This window comes from Giraffa tippelskirchi, chromosome 2 (assembly GCF_054371585.1).
Source record: "Giraffa tippelskirchi isolate mGirTip1 chromosome 2, T2T-mGirTip1v1.2.pri, whole genome shotgun sequence".
Taxonomy (NCBI): Eukaryota; Metazoa; Chordata; class Mammalia; order Artiodactyla; family Giraffidae; genus Giraffa; species Giraffa tippelskirchi.
The window spans coordinates 16817767-16833975 of NC_137276.1; the positions used below are offsets into that span (position 1 = coordinate 16817767).

At 53.2% G+C, this 16209-nt stretch overlaps 1 protein-coding gene across 20 annotated transcripts in view; it reads left to right on the top strand.

Annotated features, from left to right (window-relative positions):
- AFAP1L2 (actin filament associated protein 1 like 2) overlaps positions 1-16209 on the top strand; it is a 143402-nt gene that overhangs the window by 105727 nt on the left and 21466 nt on the right. For 16 of the 20 annotated variants that reach the window (XR_014068096.1, XR_014068133.1, XM_081538118.1 and 13 more), the window contains 3 exons: positions 1905-1979; positions 3356-3450; positions 11893-11983. Coding sequence is in view for 18 of the 20 variants with exons in the window: in XM_081538080.1 (XP_081394206.1) it covers positions 1905-1979; positions 3356-3450; positions 11893-11983 (261 nt within the window). In the remaining 2 variants the exon portion in view is untranslated. Of the gene's footprint in view, positions 1-1904; positions 1980-3355; positions 3451-11892; positions 11984-14511; positions 14939-15035; positions 15096-16209 lie in introns of those variants that run through there. The other 4 variants (XM_081538062.1, XM_081538067.1, XM_081538072.1 and 1 more) reach the window with 3 other exon arrangements.

The window sequence follows — 16209 nt, forward strand, 5'->3', positions numbered from 1 at the left end:
GTTGCTACATGTGGGCTTTCTCGAGCTGTGATGAGCAGGGGCTACTCACTGCAGTGGCTTTTATTGTGGAGCATGGGCTCTAGGCACACAGACTTCAGTAGTTGGGGTGCATGGGCTTAGTTGCCCCATGGCATGTGGGCTCTTACTGGACCAGGAATCAAACTGGTGTACCCTGCACTGGCAGGTGGATTCTTAACCACTGGACCTCCAGGGAAGTCCTAAGCTGTCATTTAAAATCTTAGTTATAAGGTTACTTTACTCTTTCAGATTGCCCAATATTTGAGATTTGTGCTCTTGAGAACTTCAGTTAGGTAGAAATAGGAAATATGTATGTATGTATGTGTGCTCAGTCGTGTCTGGCTCTTTGCAACCCCATGGACTGTAGTCTCCTCTGAACATAGGATTATCCAGGCAAGAATACTGGAGTGGGTTGCCATTTCCTTTTACAGGGGGTCTTTCCAACCCAAGGATCAGACCCAAGTCTCCTGCATCTCCTGTATTGGCAGGCAGATTCTTTACCACTGAGTCACCTGGGAAGCCCCAGAAATAGGCAATATTTCATCACAATTGTTTTCCATACTATGCAGATGAGAAAACCAAGGCACACAGGTTGGATGTTTTGCTCAGAATTACTACTGATGGCAGAGTTTGGCTGAGGACTCCCCCATCCCACACCCTATCTTCTGCCTCCCCCTGCAGAGTGCTTTTCCCCATGCCAGGTTCTGGAGAAGGTACAGATGCAGCCCTTTAATGGAAGTATGCAAGCTGTGGATAACTGCATTTAGACCTTGTAGTCCCATTCCATTAGCTGCTGCAGCCCTTGGTATAGGGATGACATTGCTGACTGGCCCTGGCAGGGCTGGGCACCAGGGTGGCAATCCCACGGCTGATGGAGGAAGCTCCATCCAGCCGTGTCCTCCTTCAGTTTCTCTGGGTTCTCCAGGGTTCTGTGGAGACGGGCCTGTTGGCTGGAGTCCGGGCGGTCTGTGGTGGGGAACTGGCTGAACCGCCTCCTTTGCCTGGGGTGTGGATTGGGCTCCTTGGCTCAGTAGCACCGTCTCCAGCCACTGGAATTTATCAGCCACAAGTTTCTAGGAAATGCAAATTAAGAACTGCAAAGAAATGCGGGAGGATTGCTAAGAGGAAAAACACTGGGATGAGCCTCCTCTGCAGAGCTTCTGAAGAAAGAGTCCTTGGGGCATTGGGAACTGTATTAGAAGACAAGCCTTTCTCTGCCCAGATGTGCAGGGGGAAGGTGACAACTTGTACAGAAATGTTTTTAAAGGAAGGGCTGTGCTACTGAACGTAGAGCAGGCAGCTGCTGGTGCTGCAGGCCCACATCCCAGCACACTCACCCCTCCAAAAACAGAGCTCAGGCCCCCAGAGCAGCACTCCACCTGGAGGCCTAGAAGCTAAACTTCCAGATCCTCAATGTGACCCATCTTATATAGACATTGCTCTGATCAGCCCATGCGTGTAATTCAGACTAAGTTGAGAATGACTGATAGGAAATGTTTCACAATTTAAGTGAAAGGCTAGGAAAAACCAGAGAAATTGCTGCTTGGTGGAATATGAGGCAGATCCTTAAGCTATGGGTGCTTTTCCACGTAAGACTTCTATTCCCAAAGCTACCCTTCTGCACCCTCCCTTTCTGTCCTCTCCCCTCTTCCTCGGACAGAAAACTTGAGTCAGCAAACTAGGCATTTCTTTTTCTGGAAATCTGTCAACTCTTTCTATAATGGACTCTTCCAATCAGCTCAAAATGTTGTATGCTTTTACTGGAATCCAGGCTGATGACAGTGTCTCGAGGGTGGGGGTGGGAGTGGGGAGGGTTGTTTCTCTCTAGAAGCCCTTTCGCTTCATGAAATCACCTGGAGCCTTTGTCTTCCATCCCCCTCCTGCAGGTTCTGATGAGGAATACATTTATATGAACAAAGTGACAGTCCACAAGCAACAGAATGCCGAGTCCCAAGACAAAGGTATGGGATTACTGCCGATGGACTGGCTGACTCCCAGGAGTGGGGCAGGTTTAAGCCTTGGTCCCTCACCACCCCTCCTTCCTCCAGCCAGCACCACAGACAGGCCTGGTGGGGTTATTTTGGGAAGTCCTATTTTGGTTGATGGTATTCTGGGTTGATGTATTTTGGGGAAGTTTCACCAACCAGGCCACCTCCTTGCCTCTTAAAGGTCTCACGTCCCCTTCTTGGATAAGGAATCTGTCCCTAAAATCTCTCTGCGTTTCCCAGCATCACCCCAGAAATAGGAAGTTATAATTCAGATGTTCTAAGAAAGCAGCTGTGTATGGTGCTGATCCCACGGCCCTGGCTTTATGACTTTTGATAAGTCTGGATTTTATGAGTGTGTGTTGGGGGAGTGATAGGATAGGAGTGATGGGGAGGAAATGGTGCTGTCAGCAGTTGCCTTAATATTTGAAGGTGATCTCTTGGCAGAGAGAATGTTCAGAGGTGATCTCTTGGCAGAACATTTTATCTTCCATTGGAAGGACATATCGTCTTCCGTGGTGTCTTACTCTCTTGCTCTGTTCTGCTCTCTGCTTTTCTATGAAAACCCCCAGGACTGGGTCCAGCAGGATCCCAGGGAGGTCCGAGGTTTCCACAGCTGCCTAGTTGCAGAGCACAGCGGATTAGAGGCCCCATCTCCGAACTCTCAAGCCCATAACTCAAATGCAGAGGCTTAGCAAGACGTGGGAACACAGCACCCCAAAGCATTCAGTCTAGTAAAGCCTTGGCTTCAAGATATCAGCCTGAGAAGCCCCAGGGTCAAATCTGCCTGGGCCTGTCTGTCCCGGCTGAAATGGGCTCAGAAGAGCCTTTGGCGCCTTTTTTCCTAAAAGCACACAGCCGGTTGGTGGTCCAGTTACCCAGTGTGACTTTCACCTCCTGCCCCACCGCCAAGTGTGGGCTCAGCAGAGATCCCCTGCATGAAAGCAGCCCATGTGCCTAAGGTTGTCAGCCTGCCTGCCGGGGGAAGCTAGGGGGTGGACAGACGTAATCACAGGCTGGGTGCTGATTGCCGCTCAATATAGTGCCCACAGGCAGCTCCTCCACTGCCAGAGCTCTGTGGCCAGATCATTTTGGACATGGGGCAGGTGGAGGAGAGGGTGCGGAACCTGCCAGAAACCTCAAACTAGTTCCTTCTGAGGAATCTGCCCGGGGCCAATCTACCCTATTCTTGGAGGAAAAACAGCACTGGCTCCGGGGACCGCCTGCCTGGGTAATTAACACCTGCTCAAATAGAACTCAGGGCTCATGTAACCAGACATTCCTGGATAATGAGACTCTGCTGGGAGGCTGGGTGCCCCTCACGGAAACCCTCTCCTGCTTGCTGCCCACAGCGCCGGAGGAGCAGAACCCGCTGACCAACGGTGAGCCCCCTCAGCCCTCCTCGGCCCCTCAGAAGAGTCTCCCAGACCTCCCACCCCCCAAGATGGTAAGTGTGGGTCTGGGACCCCTGAGTTCCCCGATGTGACTCTGTGAATGTCCAGTGGGCCCTCCAGATAGCAGTCTACCAAGCGTCTGGCATTTTGGAGCATCTACTATATGGGGGGCAGGAGGAGAAGGGGATGACAGAGGATGAGATGGTTGGATGGCATCACTGACTCAATGGACATGAGTCTGAGCAAGCTCCAGGAGATGGTGAAGAACAGGGAAGCCTGGCGCGCTGCAGTCCATGGGGTCGCAAAGAGTCAGACATGACTTAGTGACTAAAAAACAACTGTATATAGGGCCTGGGGTAAGGCACCAGGAGAGATGGAGACAAGTCAGCCTGCCCTACGGGTGATCTCATTTGCTCAGTGCAGAGAGGAATGGCAGTGGGAGATGAGGGTCACCGTGTGTCCGAGGTGACCTGCCAGATTCTTTTCCAGCACCCCCTGAGCAGGGCCATGCACAGCTGTGGTCACCAGCTCCAGCCACAGTGATCTTTCGGAAACATAAATCACATCCCACCACTTCCTGCTTGAAACCCACCAAGAGCTCCCACTGAACTTAGGACAGAACATCCACACTCCTTACATGGCCCCAGGGCTCACCCGGTCTGGCCCAGCTGCATCTCCAGCTTCACCCCATCTGCTCATCGCTGGCCTCCCCTCTGTTCCTGGATTGTGCCCTGTGGTCAGTCCTACCACAGGGACTTTGCACTTCTTGGGCCCTGACTCTTCAAAGGTTGCCCCTCCTTAGTCTCAGACAGCCTTAGACAGACTCTCCCTGGCCTGCCCACAGGTGAGACATCCCACCTCGGTGCCTGCCCCCATTACTGTCTGCCTTACCACCTAGTTACCCCTCCATGTTCATTATTTGCCTCCCATAGCAGATGTAAGCTCCCTGAGGCAGGGGCCATGTCTCATCTACTGCTTCATGTCCTGAGCCTGCACACAGTAGGTCATACGTGTATTTGTTCATGGATGGATGGATGAGTGGAATTTCGGACTCCTCCAGACCTGGGTTCAGATCCCAGCTCTAGTTCTGCCAGTACTAAGCTCCTTGACCTTAAGCAAGTTATTTAAGGCCTCTGGCCCTTGGTTCCTTGGTGTTTAAATGAAAGGCATGTGAACATCTCCCAACTAAGATCTCTATTCTTTGGCCTGGCAGACCACGTTGGTATTCAGCGAGGTGAGTGGTAGTATTTACACTTTATGGGAGGGGAACTAGGAGTCAGGAGGTTTGTAATGTCCCAGTTTCGCACAACCTCGAAGTGGCAGGACATGAACCCGAGTTCTTTCCGCTCCAGTATCTGGTTGGGGAAGCTTCCTGGGAAAGGCGTGAGCTGGGAAGGATTTCTCAGAACATGGGACTCCACGGTGACTGAGCTCACACCGAGCCATCCGTCGCCAGGTCTGTGGGCTCAGGTCATCACTGAGGGGGTCCTGACGCCAGACTGGCCCCCTTCATTCATGCCTTCCTGGAGGTAGCGCGGTTCTCCCTGCCGCCCTCCCAGCTGGCGGGGCAGGTCAGAGTGCCTGGGCAGCATCCCACATCTGGGTGACAGCTGGTGGGGACCCTTCATCCCAGGCCGAGGGAGACCTGATGGACTGAGCCTCGGTCCTGGGCATATGCCGATGATGCGAGTGACTGCTGTGCTGTGAGCACTGCCCGCCCGGCCCACCCAAACATGGTCCTCCCATCACCTGCCAAGAAACAGAGACTCAGAGAGTGAAAACAACTGGTGGAGGAGGTAGCAGGACCAGGATCTGTAAGCAGGTTCTTGGTGTCTGGGCCACTCTGCGGCCTTCCGGACCTCAGCTCGTCTTCTCAGTCAAGTAGACGTACAAGTTGTGTCCCTTCCAGCTTCAGTCCCCCCTCGTTTTGACCCCGGGACTTGGGAAGGGGGCACGACCTCTCAATTCCCATCCAGTTGCTGCTGGTTTTAAGCAGGTGGGAGGTGCTGTGGTTTTCAGGTGCACCCTAAACTCTGCAGGCTTCCCTTGTGGCTCAGTTGGTAAAGAATCCGCCTGCAATGCGGGAGACCCTGGTTTGGTTCCTGGGTCGGGAAGATCTGCTGGAGAAGGGATAGGCTACCCACTCCAGAATTCTTGGGCTTCCCTTGTGGCTCAGTTGGTAAAGAATCCGCCTGCAAGGCAGGAGACTTGGGTTCAATCCCTGAGTTGGGAAGATCCCCTGGAGAAGGGAAAGGCTACCCACTCCAGTATTCTGGCCTGGAGAATTCCACGGACTATATAGTCCATGGGGTCGCAAAGGGTCAGACACGACTGAGCGACTTTCACTCACTCTCTAAGCTCTGCTTGCTGGATGTGGGGAGGAGAGGTGGCTGCTCTGAGCCAGGGCTGGAACTTTCCGAGCCTGAGTTCATGGCTGATTCTGACCAGGGTGCCTTTGGCCTCTGTACAGTGGAGGTGCCGCTGCCGGCCCCACGTGGGGCAGCTGCCTATGGATCCCCACTGGGCGGAAGGGGTGTGCATGGGGCGGAGCCTCCCAGGCACTGACTCCCTCTGGAAGCCTGTGTTTGAGGAACATGGTGCTGGACTAGCTGCCCGGGGTCTAGGGCTGGGTTGTGGCTATACACTGATCAGGTCACAGAGTCCCACTGCCTGGGACTCCAGCTGGCTTTTCCTACTCCCTTGCTAGCCTCCTGTGACCTGGGCACAGAGGCCCCAAGGGCTCGGGGGTGTGAGATGCAGGACCATCAAGCAAGGCCAGGACAGAGGCCGGCCCCTGGAGAGCGGTCTGCTGGTGTCAGCTGTGTCTGCAGGCCGTCGGGGCCAGGAGAGGCTAGAGAGGAACCTGTTGCTGGAGCGGGGAAGATCCCACCACCTGAGAGTCCCACAGTCCTGGAGTGGCCTTTCAGACACACGATGACAGTTCCTGTGGACACAGTCCAGGCCCTGGGGTGACTTTCAGCAGAGCCAGTTACCTTGACAGTCTCCCCACCTTGTGGAATTTCTCTGCCAAGGAGGACCTTTCCTGGGTCCCTCCTAGTCCTGTCTCCATCACCCATCTCCACCCCAGGAGCCTTCCAGGTGTGGAGTGAGAGAGGAGGGGCAGAACCCAGGGTCCTCCCCACCCCACCTGCACGCACCTGCCTGCTCCCCTCCGGCCACCGCTCTGGTCCAGTCCAGCTAAAGGCTTCATCCAGGGCCCCCAGAGGAGTGCCGTCAGGGTGGAGCGGGGAACAGCTGTGTCTTCTGGCTCTCACGCAGCAGGTAGTCTGGGAGGAAGGAGGGAGCATGACCGCCGGAGCCTGGGCGACCCTGGAATCTCTCTTCCTCAGCCAGAGAAAGCTGTGTCTCTTCCCGCCCCAGCCCTGAAGCTTCAGGGCACCATCGTGGTTTGTCTGCCTGGATGCCCAGTCCCCGGGCTCGCTGGTGGCTGTGGCAGAAGCTGGGTTTCTGCCTGGGGTCCTCAGTGCCCAAGGCTGGCCAGGAGCATGGCCTTTGTCCCAGGCTCAGCCCGTCCAGTACCAGAGGGGGCAGCCAGGGGTCTGGGTGTGGCCAGTGACTCAGGCGGCCTTGGCACATCCAGGCTGCAGTTGGCCCAGCCAGGTGCTATGGTTGCTGTAGAAGAAACAGATGTTTGCTGGCACCGTTCCGCTCCTGGCCAGTGCGGCCGTCTCCACCCCTCTCCTCTGAGGCCTGCACACGCGTCGGTGCTGGACTTCTGTGAGGGGAGCAGCTGACACCACGGATGGCGTCACCGTCTGGGGAGCCAGGACTGCGTCCACTCGCCCCCACCCCGAACCTGCCACAGTGCACCCTGGGGCTGGCTGTTCAGAACTGCAAGAACGCCTCAGGTCACCTGGCCCACCTCTCACCTCCAGCTCTGTCTCATCTAAATCAGAATTGGTGAAGTATGTGTGTGCTTAGTCATTCAGTTGTGTCTGACTTTGTGACCCCATGGGTGGTAGCCCGCCAGGCTCCTCTGTCCGTGGGATTCTACAGGCAAAAATACTGGAGTGGGTTGCCTTTCCTCTCTCCAGATATCTTCCTGACCTGGGGATTGAACCCAGGTCTTTTGCGTTGCAGGCAGATTCTTTAACCACTGAGTCACGTGGGAAGCCAAGCCCATGACCAAATCCTGCACCACCTGCTTTGGTAAATAACATTTTGTTGGAATTCAGCCAAGCTTGTTCATCTGTGTATTATTTATGGGTTCCTCTGTGCTACAGTGGAGAAGGAAATGGCAGCCCACTCCAGTATCCTTGCCTGGGAAATCCCATGTTCGATCCCTGGGTCCGGAAGATCCCCTGGAGAAGGAAGTGGCAACCCACTCCAGTATTCTTGCCTGGAGAATTCCATGGACAGAGGAGCCCGGCAGGCTACAGTCCATGGGGCCACAAAGAGTCAGACACGACTGAGTGACTTTCACTTCACTGCACTCCAATAGCAGGGTTGCATAGCCCCAGTGGCCTGCAAATCCCTTTTTCACTCTTTATCGGAAGAGTTTGCCAACCTCTGGCATGTCCCCCTGAGTGGGGTGGCTTTCTTCCCAGCCCTTCCTGTGAACCATGAGAACATTATTTCAGGTTCCCAAGTCACATTTCCTCAGCATCCTCATTGAATGTGCACCGTCTACGTCGTCATGATGAAAATTAAAATAATTTTCCTTTATTCTTAATTCCTGGCATTTAGGATCTCTTACTTCTTTGACCTCTGATAATAGACCGTTGGGTCTGTGTAATTATGTGACTCTCTTCTGAATTGTTGGAATCGTTTTATCCTTAAACTTGACCTGGGTGCTTATCTTTGGCCCTGGCAACCCTGCGGACAGAGGCTATCCTGTTCTCTAAGGAGGGAGAGCATGGCATAAGCCAGGTCATGCTCAAACACCTCCTCAGTATCCTCCCAGAGAGCTCCTGGTCTTCCTCCACCAAACATGCACATATGCAACTTTTTTTCCCTTTAATTGACATTATTATATCTTATTTTTAAGGTTAGTGAAAACTAGTATCTGTTACTCAATAATGCTGAATACAGTTTAATCCTTACAATGACACCGTGTGATGGTTATTTCTACCCTCCCTGTTTTGCAGTGGAGGATCTGAGGCCCAGAGAGGTCAAGTCAGTTGCCCAAAGTCACACAGCTCAGATGTGCCAGTGTCAGGATTCAAACTCAGCCCTGGAGATCAGACTCCTGCCTCCTTCCTATATGCCTCTCTGTATTGATCCACTTACAGATGATTTTGTACAGTGAGAGGTTTGGGAGACCCTCAAGAAACACCCCCTGGTGCTCCACTCCTGGATAAGAGGGCAGGCCCCCTGTGGGGATAATGACCATCAGGGGCTCCTGCCAGAGGGCTCGCCTCCCCTTCTGTCCTGTTCTAATCGTGGGAATCCAGACCAGAGCCAGATCTTGGGTGCTCAGAGCTTCTCTCCAGATGAGACCCACCTTCTCACCATGAGAAGGGTCCTCACACCCCCTCATGGGGAGAGGGGCTTCTTGGAGGATGGAGCTGGAGGCCTGGCCTCCTCAGGAAGCCTGAGCCCCAGGACCCATCTGCGACGTCCTTGCCGGGGCCCAGGGGAGGGGAAATGTTTTCCCCTCCTGACCCTAGGAAGTCGGCTCTCAGAGAACCACAGCTGGCTTTCACAGTCAGCCCTTCCTCTGGCTGACCAAGGGGCCGGGAATCCCCAGAGCAGCAAAGATGAAGGGTCAGCCACGAGCAGCTGCCACCTGTGTCCACTGTGTGCACGACCCCCGCCCCCGGGAGGAGCCCACCCCCTCTTCCCCCACAGCCACACCTGCCGGCCCAGAACGCAGCTGGGCTGCTTAGGAAATGAGCAGATTCTTCTGTTCTTCCTGTGTGCTGTGTGGTGCACCTGCTGGGGCTGAAAGCTGTTCAGAGCCTGCCTCTGGGACTTATGTCAGCTCTCTTGGTGTCGGGCCAGATGGTGTTAGAAAAATGTGTGGGAGCCAGGTGGTGACCTGGCCTCTGCCGGTCCTCTTCATGCGGACATGTCTCAGCTTGTCGGACAGCGCTGCAGTGACCTGGCCGATGCAGGCTCCTGGGCTGGGAGGCCCCAGACAATGATGGCAAGAGCCTCCTCATATTTGATGTGGCTTCCTTGGTGGCTCAGACGGTAAAGAATCTGCCTGCAACGAGGGAGACCCAGATTTGATCCCTGGGTTGGGAAGATCCCCTGGAGTAGGAGATGGCAACCCACTCCAGTATTCTTGCCTGGAAAATCCCATGGACAGAGGAGCCTGGCAGGCTACAGTCACAAAGAGTCAGAAATGACTGAAGTGACCTTAGCACACCAGCCCTATGGAAACTCAATCATACTTGTCTTCTTGAATCTCAAGACGGGCTCTTGTTTTATGGAGAGGGTAAGTGAGGCACAGAGAGGCTGTCACATATCCATGGTTGAGGCTATGGACTCCTAAAGCCTGGATTCAAACCCGGTTAGCTTCACTCTAGAGGCCATATAGATAGATCCACTAGCCAAACCACAGAAGACTTGGCTCTGGGAGCCTGATTTGGGGGCAGCAACTGCAGGAGCATCACTCTACCCCAGGGGAAGCTGAGATCAGACACCCTTGTGGCCCCTGCTGAGTACTGTCCCACGGGGACTCGAGGCCAGGCTGACTGTTCTCCCACCATTGCTGGGGCCAGGACTGGGGAAGCTCTCTGTCATAGGTCCCCCAAAGAAGCTCATTTTCCAAGGCAAAGATTTCTAGGTTCCCCATACCCTGCCCCTCCGTCCCTCTTCTGGGTAGGACAGCGAATCCCCAACAGCCCATGGGTTCCCCATGTGGAATGCCCAGCGCAAGGACCTCTCAGAACCAGGAGTGGGAATGCACTCCAGCTTTTGCCGTGTCTGTTCTCAACTCATGAAGGTTCCCTCGGCCCTCTGTAGGGACTTTGTGATTCAGACAGACATTGGAGACCCATGTGGATGGATGCTTACACATTTATGAACTGCATGTAAATATTCACACTACAACCTACTTCTCTTTTTTTAATTAATTTTTTGTTATTTTTGACTGTGTTGGGCCTTCGTTGCAGCAGGCAGGCTTTCTCTCGCTGTGGCGAGTGGGGGCTACTTTCTAGCTGCAGAGCAGGAGATTCCCGTTGCAGTGGCTTCTCATTGCAGAGCGTGGGTTCTACAATGCAGGCTCAGTCACTGGTGCACAGGCTTAGTTGCTCTGCGGCATGTGGAATCTTCCTGGCCCAGGGATCCAACCTATGTTCCCTGCATTGGCAGGCGGATTCTTAACCACTGGACCATCAGAGAAGTCTTGCCTGTCTTTTTCTCCCCTGCTATTGCTTACGAGATTGCCTTCATGGTCTAGTGCCCATCTTACAGATGGAATAATGGAGGGATAGAGAACGATTTCAGCCTCTCTGCTTCTCCACAGTTGCATATGGTTTTTTTTTTCTCCTACTCAAATTATGTTCATTCACCCTCATGTCACATAAGAAGTTCAGGGTTGTCTTGTCCTCTGAGCATCCTTCCTAGATCCTAAATGTTCCTCACACCCTCCAGGCTCCCACGGAGTTGACCTTGTCTATCAGGAGCCGTGGGCTTCCCTGATAGTTCAGTTGGTAAAGAATCCGCTTGCAATGCAGGAGACCCCGGTTTGATTCCTGAGTTGGGAAGATCCCATGGAGAAGGGAAAGGCTACCCACTCCAGTATTCTTGGGCTTCCCCTGTGGCTCAGCTGGTAAAGAATCCGCCTGCAATGCAGGAGACCTGGGTTCGATCCCTGAGTTGGGACAATCCTCTGGAAAAGGGAAAGACTACCCATTCCAGTATTCTGGCCTGGAGATTCTGTGGACTATACAATCCATGGGTCACAAAGAGTCAGACATGACTGAGTGACTTTACTTTCACTCGCTATCAGGAGTTGTGAGCATTCATTGCCTAGTTAAGTGTTTCTCAGGACTGACTCCCAACCATCTGCTTGCATCTCTCAGCTAGTCTGCGGGAGCCATCCAATATCAGCTGAGCCAATGATTGAACTTATTATGGGAGACATTTGCGGGTTAGAAGCCTAATGCTCTTCCTCTGTATGCCCCTGATGAGCTCTGGTCTTTGTAGAAAGTATATTCTATGTAGAAGCCATCATAGCTACCATGACAGGCTGATGCCACCTGGACTTGTAAATGTATTAAATTGTGTGTACAACTAACTGTGTGTGTGGTGGGTGTCAGAGCCTCATTTTGCAGCAGAGAAGTCTGAGGTTTGGTGAGGTTACACGACACGCCCACAGCCCTTCAGCTGATGCAAACCAAACACTGTGGACAGAGTAGCTGACGGGGGTCGCTGTAATCTCTCCTTTCCCTCCTGACTTGCTTGACGTCCAAGCTGGGCATTTTTTTCTCCTGGTTCCATCTCCTTCCACCCAAAGGGTTAATTCCGAGTTGTTCCCAGTGTATCATATCTGAAAATGTTTGTTTTATTTGTTCATACCACAGATTCCAGAACGTAAACAGCTCTCTGTCCCGAAGATCGAGTCTCCAGAGGGTTACTATGAAGAGGCTGAGCCGTATGACACATCCCTCAATGGTACATCCTGGGGACAGGGCTGGGAGGGGGCTGACCACTTCCTGCACAGATGCCGGCGCCAACTCCCCTCCTGGTGACCGGCACGCTCACCCTGGCTGGAAACACAGTGGGGCCTGGGATGCTCCTACCAGAGAGCATGGCTCAAGTCAAGAGCTAGCCACAGAGCATTTGACCATTGATTGGTCTAATGGGGAGCTGAGACCTACAGCAGACCCGCCCGCCTGCAGGGAGGGGCTCAGGTTGGTCCCCAGTGAGCTGGTTTACTGTGTCTGATGCTTTCTGTGGTCCTGCCTGGATGTTGCGGATTCAGCACAGAAATGCAACAGAGGAGAGGTGTGTTGGCCAAGTGGCACAAGGCCCCGGAAGCAGTGGAAATGTGGTCAGGCTGAGGCAGAGCCCACTTCCAAGGTTCTTTCACTGGACTGATAGTCCCTGGGCTCCCACTGTGAACCCAGCATGCTTCTAGGAGTGGGAACTCAGCACGACTCAGCAGTCACAGCACTTAGACTCTGTGAGAGAAGACAGGCAACATATAAACCTAGGATGTGTCAGGTGGTGATAACTTGTCATGACCGAAAGTGGCAAGGGCTGAGTTGGGGAAGGAGAGGGATGTTATTCTAACTTAGGGAGGGCCTCTCTGAGCAGATTCCTGAAAGAAGTGGCAAGTGGGTGGGGTTAGTATCTGCAGGAAGAACAGAGCACACAGCACATGCAAAGGCCCTGAGGCAAGAGGGCCCTTAGCGTGTTTGGAGGCCAGTGTGGCAGGAGCAGGTAGGGTTGGATGAGACGGATAGGAGATGGGGACACAGAAGGCAGCTGTAGACCCTGGTAAAGACCTTGACATTTCTCTGAATAGACTTTTCTCTAGCCTTTAGGGGGTTACTTGGTGGCAGACCTAATATAGGTATTAAAAAGACGGTCTTTGCTCTAGGGGCAGGGCTCACGCTGGAGTGCTCTTGTCCTCAGCCAGCGGTTCTCAGCCTGATGAGGCTGGATCAGAAATGCTCTTGTTGTGGGGGTTCTATAACACAGAAACACCTTGAAGGTCCTGGGAGAGATGGTTGTGACCCTACTCTCTGGGGTAGCTAGATTCTGGTCCCCTCACTCTCTCCCTTTCTTACCTCCTTCTCTTTCCTTTTTTTTGTAAGTGAAAGGTCTTTGAAAGCATAAGGCAATTTGCAGATATAGGAGGTCACCATCCCTGGTGGGGGCCTTGTTGGTGTCAGGGATGAGTTGGGACCAGTCCCTAGGAGCACGTGGGATCCTTGTCCTCTTTTTTCATGCCTCACCTACTGTCTGCAGTCCCAGGAACTGTGTGGGAGGCGAGGGCCTCTCTGGACTTGTGGAATTTTATTCTAAGAGGCTGGCTTTGTGGGCAGACGTCACTTAGCTTGTGAGGTGTTGCCAAGTCACCCCTGGACTGTGATTTCAAGCTGGAGCTGTGGGCGCGGCAGGGCTGTCTGGGTGCGTCTGGAAGATGGGAGCCCTGACTCACCCCAGTGAGCACCTCCATGCCTCTGAAGCCCGTCTCTCTGGGGTGTGGCCCCTGCCAGCCAGGGCCTGCCTCCCAGACGCTCCCGGGGGCCTGTCTGTGGGGCAGACACTTCATCTCGACACAAACAAGTGGTCAGAAGGACTGGAAATTTGTATTGGTTTTATCCGGGACTAGGAGGAGAGGGGGGTCATGTCAGGGTCAGCAAGTAGGGGCGGTGGGAAGATGCCCAATTGCCTTTTCTCTCCTGCCAGCACAAGGACCGAGGATGACCTGGGGGGCCCTCTCCTGCATTAAAAGCTGGGCTGTCCTTGTTTCCACATCTGTTTGACCCGTGGGACACCAGGTCACAACAAGAGAAGCGACTGCTGGACTCCAGCCCCTTGCTCTAGTTCTTTGGCATTAGCAATTTTGCTGACTTCCTGCAGAAGACCAGGGGTCGGCTTCTTGGCCTGCTATATCAACACTGTCCCCTCGCGGCTCCCCGGGTCAGGTGCCTCTCTCTGAACACAAGTTTAGTAAGTGCCCTGCTATGAATGTAGGTACTGCACAGACGATGCCTCCTGCTGGGGTAATGGCAGCTGCTGTAACAAACAGTCCCCCCTGGAAGTTTATAGTAGGCCAGTGCAACTCTGATTCTCACTCTTGGAACAGTTTGGCGTGGGCATTACTGGTCAGCAGGCTCCTTCCAGCGTGGGCTTGGCCACCCTCTGAGGCCACAGAAGCCTCTGCAAAGAGGGTGGAGGACCTCTGTGTGCTTAAAGGCACCAGCCAGAGGGACACCCAGGGCTTCTCTCCACATTCCGTTGGTGACAGGCAATCACGTCTCTGGATGGGAAGGAGCTGGGAAATGATGTCCTTGGCCAGGCTGGGGCCTCGCCCGACAAGCCCACACCTCTGATGGGAACGCGCTCGCTTCTGATGGACGGGCAGCCACGTCACCGCATCTCTTTGTGTCTCTGCCTCTGGACCTGCCCCTCTCTTCATCTTCTCTCTCTTCCTCTTGTCTCTTTCTGTGCTTCCGGAAATGCCACAGGCCATCCCGGCAGATATCCCCCCTGTGGAGTCCCCAGATGGGTGCAGGTGCCTGAAGGAGTCGTTTACGCCACCATCACCTTGGGTACTGCTCGTCCCAGAGCAGGAATGCCAGTGATCCCCATGCCTGCTGCCTGGCTCGCGGAGGCGAGGTGCATGCCCGAGGTGGCCACCGCCCTCTTCCTGTCCTTGTGCGCGGGTCCTGCATGAGGATGCCCTGTGTCACCCCTCCGCAGACCCCTGCCTGTGGCATCTGGAAGGATGGCTAGAGGATAAGAGCGTGGCACGGCTGTGCCACCCTCTGTTCCTGAGGACATGCCACAGGATGCAGTGGCTGTGGTACCCACCAGGAGCAGCCAAAAGGGAGCTGGAATTATCTGAGCATCCTGCCTTTCCCTCCTGCTTATCCTGCAACCTCTGGAAGCCAAGTGCCTGTTTAACAATATTCTCCATTTATGGTTGTGCCATGATTGCTCTTAGGGATAAATAAAATGATCAATACATTTGCCCTAAAATTTTCTCCAGGTATCATCCCATTCCCCCCTGGAGGCCAATGGGCAGACGTTAGAATTCTCCATGGAACAGGTGGGGCAACCCCAGGAGCACAAAACAGCTGGGGGTGGGGAGGAGGGTGGGGCCCGGCTAACTTCTTCACACTATACTCTGTAGCCTCACCCACTAACCCACTGAAAGAGATACCCCAGCGGCTGCATCTTTCTTCTTTCATTTATTGTGCAGCTAATGCAGTGCTGACAAGGGGGATATTGTTTTTTACAGAATCACTGCCCCCCCTCACCAGATCAAATCATTGAATTCTCTGTGTGGCCTTTCAGTACTGTTGTCTTTGCATAGATGATTGTAGCTGTGCTTTCTCAGTTGCCATCTTAAGGAGTTTCTCATGTTGCAGACTAGCTTGCAAGAGCTTTCACTGATTATGGTTGCATGGTACCCTGGATGAAATCATGCTTTCTGCAGCCTCCTCCTGCTGACTGTTCAGAAGCACTTGCATGAATATCTTAATGCATGTAATCTCCCCCTGCCCGCCTTCCTTCCTTTTTAAAAAACTGGTTTCCTTGGATAAACTCCCAAGACTGGGATTATTGGGTCAGAGGGGATGGATGTTTTTATGGCTTTCGAAAAAACAGGCTGATGGGTTGTATCCTGAGAGGCTGGTGTTAATTTATGTCGCCACCAGCCATACATGAGGTCTGGGTCCCCTACTGGGTAGCACCACTATTTTCAGTCTGCTTATTTAATAGGTGTAAAATTGTGAATTCTGTGACTTTTTTATTGTCAGGAAGGGGAGTAGTATCACACTGCTTTTAAAGAAAACTGATATTAAAGTAGTCAAAGTGTTATTTTTAGAAATATTAAAGTAAAATAAAGCACATTTTTATTGGCATTGTAGCTAGAATAGCTGTGGCCGTGGCCTCATTCCATTTCCCTATATTTCTAGTTCAAACGTGGTTGTGTTTTATTAGTATGCAGGAACCTAGCTATGCAGGGTGTACCAGAGGCTTCTGGAGAAGGGAAGCCAGGGGACCCTTGGGCTGTCTTCTTCCTGATGGGTCATGTGGAGATGAAAGAGAGGTTCCGTTCACTCTGACTTGAGGGGGCAGAACATGTCTATGGAAGTCATAGGGAAGTAGATGTGACTTTCTGTTAGAGCTGCCCAGTAATGGAAGCAATTGTCCAGCAA